At 34.1% G+C, this 12539-nt stretch overlaps 1 protein-coding gene across 1 annotated transcript; it reads left to right on the top strand.

Annotated features, from left to right (window-relative positions):
* The first annotated feature begins 2920 nt into the window (after positions 1 to 2920).
* Positions 2921 to 12180, top strand: LOC107495019 (histone-lysine N-methyltransferase ATX5). Its single transcript, XM_016116058.3, has 23 exons — positions 2921 to 4811; positions 4910 to 4965; positions 5093 to 5306; positions 5651 to 5779; positions 5908 to 5976; positions 6072 to 6140; positions 6245 to 6336; positions 6520 to 6612; positions 7448 to 7583; positions 8075 to 8177; positions 8282 to 8381; positions 8719 to 8843; positions 9074 to 9219; positions 9362 to 9466; positions 9739 to 9803; positions 9981 to 10194; positions 10490 to 10576; positions 10676 to 10732; positions 10814 to 10903; positions 11023 to 11109; positions 11216 to 11290; positions 11527 to 11627; positions 11771 to 12180. The coding sequence occupies exons 1-23, from the start codon at positions 3870 to 3872 to the stop codon at positions 11859 to 11861; spliced, it is 3246 nt and encodes a 1081-aa protein (XP_015971544.1). The 5' UTR covers positions 2921 to 3869; the 3' UTR covers positions 11862 to 12180.
* The last annotated feature ends 359 nt before the right edge of the window (positions 12181 to 12539 follow it).

Raw genomic sequence — 12539 nt, 5'->3', positions numbered from 1 at the left:
ACAAATATGCATTGAAAAAGTATACACATGATTGATTGGTTCTAGTGCAAGTGAGAGATTATTGAGATAATAGTATGCCCAAGATCCAATATATCGTGATTGGCTCTTGTGCAAGTGGGAGATTGTTGGGAATAAATAGTACGATCACAATCCAATCAATCATGTGTCAAATAATTTGTTATTGTTATTATATTAAAATGTTAATATAATAAGGTCATTGATTAAATTTAGAGATTTATCATTGTAATAATGATCATAATGTTGAGAGATAAATCTTTTATATTTTAATCTAAATTGTTCTTGTTCATATGATTATTAAAAATGACATTATAATCTGACCGTTGAATTGACTCACTCTGAGAATTTCTAATGGCTATAATTACTGCATATTTGTCAATAGCATATTCTCAAGATGAACATAGTAATAGAGTTTCTTTTGACCTGCAACTGTCATAGTAATTAATATATTTATTATACTTTGATTCCGGACACCTAATACCCTAGGGTACTAGTTGAATGGATATTGTGTATGATTTAAATACTTGTAAAATTAATGATTAGTCAATAAGGAATCTGTCAACTCTCGGTAAAGAGTTTGAGCTCTATGATTATAATGACTGAGATGAATAAAACCTTGGCCAAAGAGATTGAATGATTGAAGAAATGAGTTTCTTAGATCATTCATAGTTCATTATAATAATGGTAACAAGTTAGAGTTTGACAATTAAACCATACTTTAAGGGTTAACCAAGAGTTAGAAAAATATATTACTTTATTCTTCTTAGATTCTTAGTAAAAATATATTACTTTATACTATCGAGTCGTTAAGGAGTGTTGGTAGACACCAACCTTGATTAGTAAATTTAGTATGACTAATTTACTACCTGCTTAGTATTGAACTTATGGGGTCACACACTAACGAGTATTCTAACCTTTGCTGTAGAATTATTAAATTATTATTTTGATTTGATCAAATAAATAATTATACAAAGAATATAATAATAATAAGTGTACAATGTGTACAATGGACTATTGAGTTACAAAATGAACATCATTACATCATCCATAATAACCATCCGAGTATTAGGGATAATAAACATCTCAGGTCATGAAACTACTCATCCTAAAATTTTAAACTGATTTTGGGGTTCACCAAGGATCGAACTCTTGATCTTTTGGATATAGAGTTCTAATACCATGTCATGATATCACTTATCCCAAAAGGTTCAGCTAATGGGAAAAGGGTAACACTAATGGTTATATCTCTAATACTCTCTAAACCTCCATTGTACACATTGTACAAATATTCCATTAGCTCCCTATACTTTCTCTTATTGAGAATGTTAAATGAGATTTGAGAATAATTAGTTATTCTATTTTTAAATTTGAATTCTAAATTTGGATGAGATCCTAACCGATTCTATTTGAAATTGAATTATGATAGGATTAATAAATTTGAAATATTCAAGTTTAAAATAATAATATACGATTTAAATTTGAATTGAGATTCAAATTTAAAGTCAGTAACAAGTCTCATACTATATATATATATATATGCTAAGAGTAGAGAAAAAAGATAAGAATAAAACACAAGAATTTTATTCTTTTACCTCTATATACATAAGCATATATGAACCTAATTTTTAGAGAAGAATTTTATGGCGTGCAAAAAGTTGCAAGAAATTTTTCAATTTAGATCAGATGTCTATTGATCAAGGAGTTGACAACAAAGGTTTGTCTCGGTGTGAATACGCATAACACCTTCGTACCATCAAAAGAAAAAGTGATTTTTACTAACGTACACAGGTATTTAGATCTGATCTATATATTATTTATTCGAATAAAATTTAAACACAAAATAAATTTTTAAAATTACTTTTTTTTTTCTTTGGTTACATGTTATGAACATATTAATAATAATAATGATAAATATCATCATGGATTTGGAACCACCCCATATGCTACATTCTAAAGGCTACTACTAGCATCTTAGTGTGGATTTAGAATCCGGCCATGTAAAAAGGGAAGGGAAGTGATATGCACCCCATTGTATTTATATAACTTAGATAAAGATTTACCAATCTAAGAACTTGTGAGTTGCAAGTAGTGATATTCAAAATTACCATAGGGATCGGATCCTGAAATCAACTGAATGAATACATCCCACACACCCCGGTCACTATCTATTTCTATTTTCTACCTTTAAAATTGAACATAAAATTATAATACAATAAACCTATAAACGTTCTTTTTCTTTACTGCCTTAACTTCTTGTATCTCAGTCTTCAAACAATTTCCCATTTCAGCAATAATCATGTTGCATCTCAGCCTTCAAACAAACAGCTTCTTTTTCAGCAATAATCGTTTAGATATTTCTAACTGAACAACCTCTGTTGTCGTTATTTTTGTTTTTGTAAGTATAAATAACGTAATCTATTAGCCCAGAATTCTATAAAAAAGAAAAAGGTATATCAATATATCATGTTAACCTTGCAAATGGCAACTGTACTTGTAGTCTTGTACAAACTTCCATGCCACCATTGCTTTCTTCTTCAAATGATTGAACAACAGAGTTAAATAAAAAAATTATATTTTGTTAGAAAACCAACGATTTATTCAATTCACATATATTAACCAAATTATTATTCCATTACAAAAATGAATTCAACCCAAAAAAGAAATTTAAAAACTACCAACAAAATTATTTTCCTCGGAACCTGCCGGTGCTCCTTATGCACTGTTTCACGTCGTCCTCCTTTATCTGAAAAAAAGAAAAAGAAAAGAAAACCAACTCATTAGTAATTTTCCGTAGCTCTAATTGTTGTGCGAAGTAGAAGGATTCAACATAACAGAACCAATAGTTTACCAGAAAGGCCAAAAAAAAAAAAACAGAGAATCTTATATTCGTCGCCGGAAAATACAAAACTTGCTATAGATATATCAAAATCATATATAAACACACACACATTCATAAATGTTATTGTTAAATTGTTATTATTAGGGTTCCGAATTTCTCGGAAATCTTTCATTCATTTTTTCCCCCTTGTGCCTGTACGTAACACTATGAAGCACATTACTGCATTCAGCAGAGGATCTGGCTCATCACGTCTTCACTATTATTCACATTTTCACTACTCCGAATCTATTGCGAGAAGAAAGAAAATTACGATGACGAATTTGGCAACACGTGACGCCCAAGTTTCGCTACTCCATCACTTAATGCAAATTCACATTCACATCTCCCGTAAATTACAACATTGACGCACTCCAACTTAACGCCCAAACTATTTTCTCTCTCTATATCCTTCTTCTCCTTCTACCTTCTCTCTTCCAAAATATATAAAATAAAATAAAATAAAATCGTTTAGAAAATTTCATCAAAAGCAATTCACATTACAATTTTTTTTTCTCGGATTTACGTAACACAATATTATTTTATATATTAAATATTAAATTATTTGTTATATATATATTTTTTCTCTCTTCTGAGTTTGTCTTCGAGTTTGGCCGAAAACAGATCCCTCTTTTTTCATTGTCAGAGTTGCTGGTTCGTTCGATCTCGTGGATCAAAATCCCGCGACATTCTCGTAACTCAGTTTCTCTTTCTCCGCGAAACCAGTTCTTTCTTCTCTGTAACTTTTTCTCAATCAACATTTCAACACATCCTTCGTTTTCCGATTTTCCTTTATTGCTCTGTTTTATCGGAATTCACAAATTCCAGATTAGGGTTTATATTTCCTCCCAAGGGAGCCAAATCCTCGGGTTTTAGAGAAACTGTAGAATTCTCTCGAATCGGAGCTTCGGGGTTTAATTTACTCAATGCAGCTGCGGTGATTGTTCGTTAAACCGTTAAATATTTTCTTTAAACAATGATAATCAAGCGGAACCTGAAATTCCAAATGCCGAGTCTGAAACGGAAGAGACTCGGTGACTCGGCGGGTGAAGGGGACGAGTCAGCCGCGTCCACTCGTAAGAAGAAGAAGAAAACTACCAACGGGTATTATCCAATTAACATCCTCTGTGGCTTCGCCGCCGGCGTAATTCCCGCGAGTTTTCGCGGGTTACTCGGCGCTGCAGCTGCTGTGTTACCACCGGAGAAGACGTTTTCTAATATGTGCACCACGGAGATATCTTATTCTCGGGGCAAAGTGGAGGTAAATTCGAATTCGAATTCGAATGATTTGAATGAAATTGAAGAAGAGGAAGTTGCAGTGGCGGTTAGAGGGAAGAAGGATAGTAATGTGTCTCGGCCGCCGCTTGTGCGGACTTCGCGGGGGCGAGTTCAGGTGCTGCCTTCGCGCTTCAACGATTCGGTTATGGATGATTGGAGGAAGGATGGTACGAGTGAATTTGAGAGTGTGGAAGAGGCACCAAAGGCTTCTTGCAAGAGAAGAAATGGGGAAAGGAATGGGCAGAAGAGTAAGAGCTATGCCACATTGTGTTTGAACTCGAATTCGCGCGGCTCGATGGCATTGAGGAAGCGTGAGGTGTATCTTGAGGATGTTGGATTTGTGGAGGTGGAGGAAGTTGACATAACAAGGAATGAGGGAGTTCTGAAGGTGGAAGAGGAAGAAGAAGAAGAGGAAGAAGAAGAGAAGAAGAAGAGGAAGAATAAGGAAGAAGGGTTGTATGGACCAGAAGATTTTTATGCAGGTGATATCGTGTGGGCAAAAGCGAGAAAGAAGGAACCGTTTTGGCCTGCCATTGTCATTGATCCTACCACTCAGGCACCTGAACTTGTCTTGAGGACATGCATAGCTGATACGGCTTGTGTCATGTTTCTTGGATACTCAGGGAAAGAAAATGAAAGGGTATTGACCATCTTTAAAAAAATGAAATAATTTTTTAGCAACTTCTATTTGTTGATGTAATGGCCATTTATTGTGTTTTGATGATGATATTTAAGCAGGATTATGCATGGGTGAAGTATGGGATGATATTTCCATTTATGGATTATGTAGACAGGTGAGCAGTTTGTTTAGTTGTCTGCTTACTCACATTTGTTTTCTAGAACTAAAATTTTGATTCTTTGATTTTTTTTTTCTTGCTTCAAGAATTTGTGCTTACTGGCTTAGTATTATACTTGATCTAGGTTTCAGGGGCAGTCTGAGTTGAGTTACTGTAATCCATCTGAATTTCAAACTGCAATAGAGGAGGCATTTTTGGCGGATCAGGGATTTACAGAGAAGTTGATAGCAGATATTAATTCATCAGCTATCAACACTACCTACAGTGATTCGGGTGTAAAGAGATTGAAGGAGGTTACTCATGCAAACCAGCATGCTGAGCAACGCTTTCTAAATCTGGTAAGTCATCAGCAGCACGGAATATTTATTCATTTGGTGTATCCAGAAGGCCTTTTACCAGCTCATGCATTAAGTTTTGAGGATTTTAAGGATGGATGTGAAATTGTGAATTCAATTCAAATTTGTAACTGAGTTTACTGTGCCACTGCTTGGTTCTTTCTGAGTAAAAGGCCCAAATAGTCAAATACTGGCTTGTAGATTTGGCATATACCAATTCCTTCAGATTGCTTATGCCCTTGTCAGTCCCTTTTTCTTATATGTTACTGTAGAATCAGGAGTTGGAAAGTTTACTGACATCTGATCATGTTTAAGTAAAGGTTTATTGATTTCAATTCCTTATGTAGGATTTAATCAATAAGAAAATAGACACACGGCCTTGTGAAGCATGTGGAGTGAACCTTCCTTTCAAAATGTCGAAAAAAACAAAGAACTCAACTCCTATTCGCCAACTCCTATGCAAAACATGTGTTGGGGTATGTATAACTTGCCTTTTTCTTCTAGCCATTTAGTTTGAGTCTGTACAGAAACATTATAATTTAACTATTTTTTATTATTGAAATTCCATCTTTTATAATGTTTGAAATATATTTCTCTTGGACAGTTAACAAAATCTAAGCATTATTGTGGCATATGCAAGAAAATTTGGAATCATTCAGACAGTGGAAGCTGGGTGAGATAGTTGAATTCTGTGAGCTATTTAAGGCACTTTGGTGTCTTCAATGCAATACCTGTTTTTTTGGGTACTAATTTCTTTCCACCTTTTAGGTACGTTGTGATGGATGTAAAGTGTGGGTGCATGCAGAATGTGACAAAATTTCCGGCAACCTTTTCAAGGTTTATCTGCTACTCTTGATATCTGAGTATTTATCTTCTCAGCATCTGAAGCTCATAAAGAGACAATTTGTTTTATTCTGATCAATATATTCTGTTTTGTGAAGAATCTTGGAGGCACTGATTATTTCTGCCCTAGTTGCAAAGTGAAGTTTAATTTTGAGTTATCTGATTCCGAAAAATCACAGCCAAAAGTCAAGTAAGTGTATACAGTTCTTACTTTTTTACCCATTTTTTCTTAATATTCCTTGGAAGTATCTGCCCTGTTTGGAGTGGTGTTCATCTACTGATTTATTATATATATATTTTAGCTCTTTTAGAAAATATGTCATTTTACAATTATTATTTGGATTTCTGACTATGGTGGAAGCTTATGTTCTAGATGGAGCAAAAACAATGGGCAGCTAGTGCTTCCAAAAAGGGTCAATGTTCTATGCAATGGTGTGGAAGGAATCTATCATCCAAGCCTTCACTTGTAAGTATTTTTTTACAGAATTCATTTCCTATTCTATTTTAGGTTTATCACTATCATCATCACTTTTGATTCTATGGTTATTTATTACTTTTTGGTGGTAGATCTTATGTTCCTTAACAGTTAAATGGTTGTGTCCTCTGTTGCTTCAGATGAATGATTCTAGTTTTAGCAATTTGTAAGTTAACCAAATTTGCACCAATACTTGTCCCCGGCAATTTTGAGGAAACTTTAGTTTAGTCTTAGTTCTTCCTTGTGTAAACACCCAAACTAGTTCCGTATTGCAAAAGAACTTCTTACTTCTTAGATAAGCTCTACTGTCATAAGAAAATTGTTTAAAGTAGAAAATGATAGCTTCTGGATAGTTACTTCAAAAAGAATGTGGTTATAAAAAGAGTTCCCTTTTTTTTGGTTTTTTTTTTGGGGGGGGGGCTAACATAGCTACATGTTGTTTTAGGGTATCAACCTATTACTAAGGCCTTATTCTGATAGCTCAATTTGTTAGTCATGAAATATTAAGGTGAAAATAATGTAGGGGCATAAATAAGCTAAAACTAAGCTCACCTAAACAGCGCACTATTTCCAGGTTTCTCTAAAATATAATTTTCTTATATCCTAATTTATTATGATTTGGCATTTATATGAAATCCAGATTCATGATTGCAATAAATCATATAAGATGGTTATCTGGTATCCAATTATATTTCACATTTGAAATTAATTGATGCTAATCATAAATTGGACGATGTTGTCTGACTTCTGAAGGATTCATTTCTTCCTTTTGGCTATGATAGGAAGAATTGTTTGTTAATGGTTTGTTTTTCATGTTCTCTTACAGAGTTGTTTGCAAGTGTGGTTTTTGTGAGACAGAAAAGCAATCGCTTAGCGAATGGGAACGCCACACAGGTTCCAAATTGAGAAATTGGAGAACAAGTGTTCGGGTGAAAGGCTCCATGCTATCACTGGAACAATGGGTTTGTACAAATCTGTATTGTTTGATTTTGGTGCATAATGTCCCCATATACTTTTTTTTTTTATCTGAAAATGTGATACTAATTGGTTCCTGTAGTATAATTGACTGTTAAGAGTCTAATCATTCTCTTTCTGGAGTCGTAATTTGGTCAATGAACTCATAGTCTGGCTATATATTATTGTCATGTTATAGTTTACAAATACTATTATTAATTTAAGTTTTCTGCATCTTGTGATTTAGGTCTAAAATTTAATAATACAACTATTCACCAATATCAATATTTTATTTGAATTATGAAGTCTTCAGTGAATGCCAATAATGCTGAACTCTTGAGAAGCTCTGCAAACTTATAATATTAGTCTCTTTACGATTTAGCATATGGCACGCCTAGAGGAAGAAAGATTCAGGTTGCAGATTAGATTTATGGGGCCAAAATTTTAACTTAAGACATGACTTAATTTGTAACTAATAAAACCCATTTTAATTTCTCAGATGCTGCAATTGGCTGAGTTTCATTCTAATGCCGTAGTTTCTATCAAACCCAAAAAACCTTCCTTAAAAGAAAGGAAGCAGAAGTTGCTTACATTTTTGCAAGGTACATTAATCATAGTTCTTTGTTGTACAAATTCATAATATCATGATTTTCCTAGAAGAATTCCTGAGAGTGATAATGTTGCTGAAGACTGTTTTCTATGACAGAGAAGTATGAACCGGTTTGTGCTAAGTGGACTACAGAACGATGTGCTGTTTGCAGATGGGTTGAAGATTGGGACTACAACAAAATTATCATTTGCAACAGGTAAAACAGCATCTTCAGTTTAATATCTGTTTGTATATGTTTTTTTAAATAGTCAAACCATCAAGATACAAGGATCAGAAGAAGCTGCTGTGTGGTGTAAACATTTTGTAGCTGATAAATGTAGTGAGATCATAGATGTTCTAGAAAAATAAATCATGAGTAGTTATATCTGTAACTTTAAATATTTTAATATAAGAAACCTTGATGTGTCTCTTTATGGTTTTAGCTTTTGGGAGAATTGATACTTGATATAGTATCAAACTTGCTACATCCTTACAATTGATTCCGTCATCATCACTATCTATTGAATTGCATTGCAATGCATTACATTTTACAGATGTCAAATAGCTGTTCATCAAGAATGCTACGGTGCAAGAAATGTTAGAGACTTCACATCATGGGTGTGTAAAGCTTGTGAAACACCTGAAATTAAACGGGAGTGTTGTCTTTGCCCCGTAAAAGGTGGGTATTTCTCGATGTTTAAAATGCATTATACACACAGTTCTTCCTTGTGAATTATATTTTCTGGATTTCCCATTTGCCGACTTGATTCTTTCAACCTTGTAAATTCATATAAATGTGTTATTCTTCCTCCTCTCTTTTATGTATTGCTATAAAATTATATTATAGTATCTTGAAGCTTTGGTAAAGTTGTTTTATCCTCACTATGTTAATGTGTTATTGTTCCTTAGGTGGTGCTCTAAAGCCAACAGATATTGACACATTATGGGTTCATGTCACTTGTGCTTGGTTTCGGCCTGAAGTGGCTTTTGCTAGTGATGAGAAGATGGAGCCTGCTTTGGGTATTCTTAGTATTCCGTCAAGTTCTTTTGTTAAGGTGAGATATCAATACCCAGTTTCTTTAGAAAACGTAATTGTAAAATGATATAGACTACAGGTTTCCTAAATGGTTTTCATTTGACGTCTCTTGTTCCTTCTTTATGCCTATGTTAATCTAAATTGTGTTTGTTGAATTTCAGATTTGTGTTATTTGTAAGCAAATTCATGGTTCATGCACACAATGTTGCAAGTGTTCTACTTATTTCCATGCCATGTGTGCATCAAGGGCTGGCTACCGAATGGAGGTCGGATCAACTCTGGTTTTTATTTTTTATTTATTATTTCGGGCTTCCATTTGTGAATTGTTGTTAACCTCTTACAATTTGGATTTCAGTTCAGTTATGCATCATGACTAATGTTTAGTTGACATGTTGCATTTTCTTATAGATAATTTAGAGACTTTTTTTTTCTCTAAATTTTCCTGCTTAAATGCAGTTGCACATTTCGGAGAAAAATGGTAAACAGACAACAAAAATGGTTTATTTTTTTTTCTCTAAATTTTCCTGCTTAAATGCAGTTGCACATTTCGGAGAAAAATGGTAAACAGACAACAAAAATGGTTTCCTATTGTGCTTATCACAGGTATAGAATCTTCAATTACAACAAAAGAGACAATACTTTCTTCTTTGTCCCTTTATACGGTTGCTTTTTCAGAGTTTGCTTTTGCCACAATTTTTACTCTTCTTTGAATTCCTCAAGTATGAATTTAAGATTCATTTGAATCTTACTGTCAGCTTTTTGTTTTAATATTACTTGCAGGGCTCCCAATCCAGACACTGTTTTGATTATGCAAACCCCCCTTGGGGTCATTTCAACTAAAAGTCTTCTACAAACTAAGAAAAAAACGGGTTCCAGGCTAATTTCCTCTAGAAGAACAAAGGTAGAAGAAACCCCTCAAGCAGATGATACTGAACATGAGCCATTCTCTGCCGCTAGATGTCGAATCTTTCAAAGAACAAACTACACCAAAAAGGTAAGATGCAGAGATTTATTTTCATTTGCAAAATCTGTAACATAATGCTTTGTCAATGTAACATTTACTCTTGATACTTCTTTACATTTTCGGTGCAATTCATACTTCAAGTTAAATTGTTTTTTCGATCATAAATTAATGGAATTTACCAGTGAAATACCATGGTTTATGAACTTTTCTTTGAATTGTTCACTTCTCTGTACACTATCTTCATCTCTCTAGTATGTCCATGGCACTGTTATCTCTCCTCATAAACTATGCCCCTTCACTCATTTTTGGGATTTCCACTTGCTAGAAATCAGCAGCTGATGCCGTTCCTCATCACGTGAGGGGTCCCTACCATCATCCTTTAGATGCAATACAGAGTTTGAATGCTCCCAAAGTAAATACTCTTTCTTCTCCTATATTTTCTCAAGAAATGAAAGATTCACGTTTTTTTTTTCTTTTTCCTTTTTTTTTCCTGGGTAATTCCCTCAAGCAGGTGGTACAGGAGCCTCAGGCATTTTCTTCTTTCAGAGAGCGGCTTTACCACTTACAGGTAAAATAATCTCTTAAGTGTTTTATTGGCCCTTGTACTCAATTTCTGATTATGTTGTGGGTACAACTTGCATGATTCCAGAGAACCGAAAATGAAAGGGTTTGCTTTGGTAGATCAGGCATTCATGGATGGGGACTTTTTGCACGTAGAAATATTCAAGAAGGAGAAATGGTATTGTCATGCTCAAATATGAAAAGATTCTGAAGTCCCATTGATGCATTATGTATTTTAAATTTCACAGTAAATCGGAACACAACCCTTGATAATTAGCATGATTTATTTCAAAACAGGTTCTTGAATATCGTGGTGAACAAGTGAGACGTAGCATTGCGGATCTCAGGGAGGCACGCTATAGATTAGAAGGGAAAGACTGCTATGTGAGTTAATCCTTTGTGTTTGTGGCCTCTAGATTCATATTTCTTGTTCTTGTTCATTGTTCATGTTCTGTAATACTAAATTGGGTTGTTTTCTCTCTCTTGGCAGCTATTTAAGATAAGTGAAGAAGTGGTAGTAGATGCCACTGATAAAGGAAATATAGCAAGGCTAATTAACCATTCTGTAAGTCAACCTAACTTAGAACAACATCAAACTAGTCAACCTATTTTGTTGAAACTTGTGATTGTGAAATCCTTTAATGTGTATGAATATGAAATCCTTGAAGCTGAATATGTACCTGTTGGAGAGGCCAATCATGGCTGATATTTATTGGTTTTGTACATTATTGTTCCCCCTGTACCCTTACCATTGATTATTAATACTCCCATCTTTACCGGATCTTCGTTCATGTAACACAGTGTATGCCAAATTGCTATGCAAGGATCATGAGTGTAGGTGATGATGAGAGCCGGATCGCACTCATTGCCAAGACTGATGTAACGGCTGGCGATGAGCTAACGTATCTCTCTCTCTAGATCTTTTCATGTTTGCATGTTTTCATGCTTGTGCTGCCATGTTCATGCAATGTGCTTGTGCTTGTGTTGCAACTTCAGCATACATTTTGTTTGTTCAAATTAACTTAATCTTGAATGTATCTGACAGGTATGACTACTTGTTTGATCCTGATGAGCCAGATGAATTTAAGGTCCCTTGTTTATGCAAAGCTCCGAACTGCCGCAAGTTCATGAATTAGGACTATAATATACACAGATCAGGATGACATTATTGTTTCTCCACAAGGAGCCTAACCCATCCCCTTCATTAGTGGGAACCTCATAGTTAACCTAAGCTGTAATTTTAATCAAACCATAGGTACAGGAAAGAAAACAGAAAAGTGGAAAAAAAAATTTTTCTTTTAATTTTTCCCAATTTCTTAGTGTTTGGTTTTCTTGGAATTATGGCGCTGAATAAAAGCCGTAGTGGCTTTAGGCTCTTGGCGTTTTGTAAATGGGACTCATAATATTGCTTCGTTCTATAAAAGCTAGTGCAAGCCTCAGTATATTTCGTATGTATCTTCTCTTACCAGTCAAATTGCAAGGAAAAGCTTTGATTATATCGTTAGAAGAAAATTGTTAGACCGTTTACGTGAAAAATAAAACTAAAAAAAAAAAAAAACTTGAATTGTTGGATACTTCTTATTAGTTATTAGAATCCCTAATTTTGGTTGCTTGCTAAACAAGTCAATGAGTGTGTTAAGCAAGTTAGCGAAGTTAGATTATTATTTGTTTGTGTTCGTAAGTGAGGTGAGATTAACCATTCAAGAAATTTCATGCTGTGAACCCATTGAAGCTCACTCAATGCAACTTTTTTCTATTTAATCTGCAAGTTTTTTTTTTTGTTATTTAAATTATTCATTTTCAGTGTCAAAACC

This window comes from Arachis duranensis, chromosome 6, assembly GCF_000817695.3.
Source record: "Arachis duranensis cultivar V14167 chromosome 6, aradu.V14167.gnm2.J7QH, whole genome shotgun sequence".
Classification (NCBI taxonomy): domain Eukaryota; kingdom Viridiplantae; phylum Streptophyta; class Magnoliopsida; order Fabales; family Fabaceae; genus Arachis; species Arachis duranensis.
This window is presented reverse-complemented; position numbering and strand designations above follow the sequence as displayed.